The sequence below is a fragment of the Solanum dulcamara genome, chromosome 8, assembly GCF_947179165.1.
Source record: "Solanum dulcamara chromosome 8, daSolDulc1.2, whole genome shotgun sequence".
In the NCBI taxonomy this organism is placed as follows: domain Eukaryota; kingdom Viridiplantae; phylum Streptophyta; class Magnoliopsida; order Solanales; family Solanaceae; genus Solanum; species Solanum dulcamara.
The window spans coordinates 61,623,995-61,628,710 of NC_077244.1; the positions used below are offsets into that span (position 1 = coordinate 61,623,995).

At 31.7% G+C, this 4,716-nt stretch overlaps 1 protein-coding gene across 1 annotated transcript; it reads left to right on the top strand.

Annotated features, from left to right (window-relative positions):
• Positions 1-3,003: 3,003 nt before the first annotated feature.
• Positions 3,004-4,261, top strand: LOC129900252 (protein FANTASTIC FOUR 3-like). The gene has a single exon (XM_055975183.1). The coding sequence runs from the start codon at positions 3,197-3,199 to the stop codon at positions 4,052-4,054; it is 858 nt and encodes a 285-aa protein (XP_055831158.1). The 5' UTR covers positions 3,004-3,196; the 3' UTR covers positions 4,055-4,261.
• The last annotated feature ends 455 nt before the right edge of the window (positions 4,262-4,716 follow it).

Consider the following 4,716-nt stretch of genomic DNA (forward strand, 5'->3'; position numbering starts at 1 on the left):
GATAAAGTAACTTTCAAAAATCCCCACTGAAATTAAACTCTTCTGATAGAATCCCATGAAATTTCGATGTGTACCATGCTTTAAATTGTTTGGGCTCGAATCATGAAAACTCTGTGGATTTGTTTTGTCAATACGCACAAGTGCGGAGGAAAGAATGATATAAATTCCACTCTGATTTAGAGCCCGTTTGGATGGGCTTTAAGTTGGTCAAAATCAACATAAAGTCCCTTTTTAGCTTTTGGACGTGTTTGCCTAATGCTAATTTTAAGCCATAAAGTTCTTAAAGTCAGTCAAAAATAAAAAGTTAGGATTCCTAACTTTTTTTTTCTAAGTGCTTAAAGTCATTTTCTTTGACCATGAAAATTACTTTTATATCCCTTATATTTTAACTAAATTCCCAAACTACCCTTTTTATTCTTTTAACCTTAAAATTCACAATCATTTTCCTTATTTAAACACTTTTATCCAAACACTCAACAGCTTATTTATAAAAATAACTTTCAGCACTTCAAAGTTCTAAAAACACTTCATACATAAAAGTTATTTTTTTAAGCCCATCCAAACGGGCTCTTAATTACTTTACTTCCAAGATTACTATTAGTCTTTTACTAACTATTTGATAGTTAGATTTTTTTAATACATTGTTTTCATAATAATTGTGAAATATTACCGTTCCACCAAACAATATTCAATACACCTAAAGAGTACCAATGTTACTTTTTCATTGATCATTGTAGTCTTCCTAGCTATTGAACCCTTTAATTTTGTGTTGTTTCCTCCCACACTTGTTTTATTATCAGCAATCGTAAGTTTATCCATTTTCTCCGTATAATTTGGCACCGACAATGAAGTCGTAGATTTAGCCCTCCTACCTAGGGGTGTATATGGACCGGGCTGGTTCGGATTTTTTACAAATCAAACAAAATCATTTGTGTCGGGTTATTACATCTATAAACCAAACCAAACCAATAAAAGTCGGGTTTTTCGATATCAATTTTTCTCGGGTTTTTTTCGGTTTTTTCGGATTTTTTCGGGTTTCTCAGGTTTTTCATAGTATCTAATAAAAAGCACAGAGCAGTGCTTCTTAAAAAGAGTTCTAGTACAAAATATCAACATATAAGATGGAGGCAGAACACTGTTTGAAGTTTTAACTTTATAATATAACTTTATAAGATAGGCTTTTTTTTTTTATATATTATTTAGATGAGCTTCTCAAGTCCAAATCTAAATGTAAGAAAGAAAACAAAAATTATAAAAAAATTTAAAAAAATATTTATAAATTACATTTTAATAAATATTTTTATGTATAACATAATTTAAAAGTAGTATATTTATAATCAGGTCGGTTTGGGTTCGGTTTGACTTTTTTTAGTTAAAACCAAACCAACCTTATAATGGTCGGATTTTTTTTTTCAAACACCAAATCAAGTCAAACCAAACCACTAGTCGGGTTTTTTTTCCGGTTTGGTTTGATTTGTCGGTTTGATGCGGTTTATCGATTTGTCCTATACAGCCCTACTTCTACCCATGGTTGGCATATGGTAAGCTAACGTGCATCGAGAGAGCCTAGTCGATATATAGGATTCTTTAAAGAGGGTGTGCTTCTGCATTTTTAAGACTCGTTTAAGACTATAATTAAAAATGAAAAGATCTCATCTATCATTAGCTCCTCACAGGAGATAAGGGTGAGAGTATTGACTACAAGTTAAATCAAATCAAATGTCAGTTATTTTGATTCAAACTTTATATTTATCTCAAAAAATTGTGAATATTTACATATTATTAATTTAAAACCTCATAAATTAAATAAATTAAATTTAAAAAATCATAAAATTTAAATACTGACTCTGCCACTGCTCCTCACCACGCTCCTATTGGTGGTACTTCCAAGAAATTCCAAACAGCGTGGTCTATGATGTTTGGTGATACATAGGCATGAAACAACGTTTTTGACTATGAACAAGTCTGAATCATGCATGAAGGAATGGTCCTTTTTCTTTTTTATTGTACTCCTTTAACATAAAACCAAAAGTTGTTGAGGAGTTGTTTATCTGTTAAGAATTATGTGGAAGAATCTTCTTTATTTTTTCTGGTTATTTAGTAAGTATTTAATTTAGTATAATAGGAAAAATACAAATTAAAAGTGGCTTAATTTGGGAGTAAAATGTTAACGTTCATGCATCCTTATTAGTAAAACAACTACATATGACTGATCATTTGGACATTCTCATCAAGAATATCTCTCCACATTTGATTGTTCGAGAAAAATAAAACATTGCCAGCAGAAAAGTACTCAATTTCGATTTTCCTTTTTCTTCTTCGATATTATTTTTTTCTGTTTATTTTTACATCTTCAATATTGATTTGACATATCCTTTAAAGAATAATAAATAAAATGAGAACTTTATTATATCAATTTTTTGAACATAATAAATTCAATGCTCTAGAAAATCCATTGACAAATAACTATAGTTAATAATAAGGGTTAACCAGAAACTTAATACTCCATCCGTCCCATAATAATTGCCTATTTTCTCCTCTACACGCCCCTTGTGAAATCATAAAAATACGAAAGATAGTTTTACTAATTTACCCTTATTTTTTTGGAATATTACAAACCTGTACATTTTCAAAAAAGAATTAATTATAAGTATTAAAATGAGAATATTTAATTAATTCTATCGTAATTTTGTAAATTGACGAATAATTTGTTATAACTATTTATAATAATATAAACAACTAATAAGAGATAAAGATGATAAATCATTAATTATTTCTTAATTTTTAAAACTGAGCAAATTAAAATGAACATCTATTTTTAACTCAACAGTAGATAAGTAAAAGATGCCGATGGAGTCTAAGTCAATCAAATGAAATAGTACATTGGAATATTTTTCATTCATTTGAAAATTATTATTTTTCCTTTTTTATGGGCATGGCATCAGTAAACAGTTGTACAATTCCTGTGGTGCCAAAAAAGCCCCAAACCCCGCTCCCCCACTCCCAAACACCCACATCACACAGCCATGGGCACTTTTGAGCACTACAAATTCAGAACCAAACCCCTCACTTTGTTTCTCCTTCACAAAAACAAAGAACAAGAAAACTATTTCAAGATTCTTTCTTCCTCTTCTAGAATTCCTCAAATTTTTCAACATTTTTTCCTCTCTCTTACAATCAATTAATATTATTCAACATGTCAACTATAGTTTATCAAGATTTTCAGTCATGTTCTGACTCCCATATCATTAAAACAACTACCTTTAAGCTCAAATTACCAACCCCAACTACTATAGTAGAAAATATTACTACTACTAACGAAAAATGCTGGAGTTCCCTTCGAAATCTCTCCACCAATTACTCAAAGGAAAACGAAAACTCATATGTTCATCCTTTATCATCATCAAGACTTAGTGAAAAAAGCCTTGCATTATGTACTGAAAATTTGGGAAGTGAAACAGGAACTGATCAGACCATTGACACCAATATTTTCTCATTTTCCTCCCGACAGTTCAAAGCAGAGCAATCAAATTACAACAAGGTGATGACTACTGAAAGCTGTCGAAAAATTCCACCTCCCTTGACAACGTTAAGAGGATCGAATTCTATACAATTTCGCCCACACAGAGAAGGGGGTAGATTAGTCATTAAAGCATTTGAGGCCCCGAAAGTGCGTACCTATTTTCATGCTGAAAGAAGCAATGGCAGACTTAGGCTCTGTTTTCTGAATGATGAAACCTCTGTTTCAAAATTTGACTTGTCGGAAATGGAAATGGAAATGGAAATGGAAACGATCGATGAAGAGGATGGAGAATTAGAAGTTGAAAGCGACGTATTTGAACGTGAAATTAACGATAAGGAAGAAGAGGAAGAGCGAGAAGATGAAGAGGAAAATGACATATCCATGAAAAGGGACATGGATGGAAATAGTTATGATGTTGAGGCTGAAATTGGAATAGTGAATTGTCAAAGGGTACGTAGGTGCAATGAAGAAAGGCAGGGCAAAAAGACATTTTGTGATTGGAGGAACCCTTTGTGGGTGGCTACTTCCTAAATATTTGTCTTTTGGAACACTTCATTTTCTCATTTACAAACATTTCAATATTATTATTTTTTGGCTTTCGAACCCTTTTATGTCTCTCTATATTATATGTTATATCTTCTATATGCATCATTATACGTAGACTGATTAATGGTGGTTCTAAAATTTCTATAACATTGGTACAAAGAAGAAAATAAGAAGTATTAAGCGAGAATTAATCTTATTCCTCTTGATGAATAACCTTGCATTCAACCAATATACCGGCCATTTATTCTTTTCGAAGCATGAGTTGTTGAGGAACAAAAGTTGGATGAAATATGTACTAAGCGGGGCCCACAAATTAATGTCCTTACTTTGGTCCAAAGAAATTTTGAAATACGAGTGTCATCACATAATATTAGATCAATTCTAAAAATTATATACATACGATATCAAGTTTAGCGGAAGTGACCTACGAGCTTGTGACAGTTATTACCGTTAGCTTATTACAAGGGTTTCCAAAAGTTCCCATAAAATTACTTGATATAAAGAAATCAGTAACCAAAGAGCAAAAAGAGATTGCAGTAGGTCAGGTGCAAATATGGGACCAGGATCAGGTTAACTGCAATAATTTAGCAGGGCCTACCTAGCTTAAGGATTTTGAACAAAAGGTGCACATGGCCAGTTTCAATGTT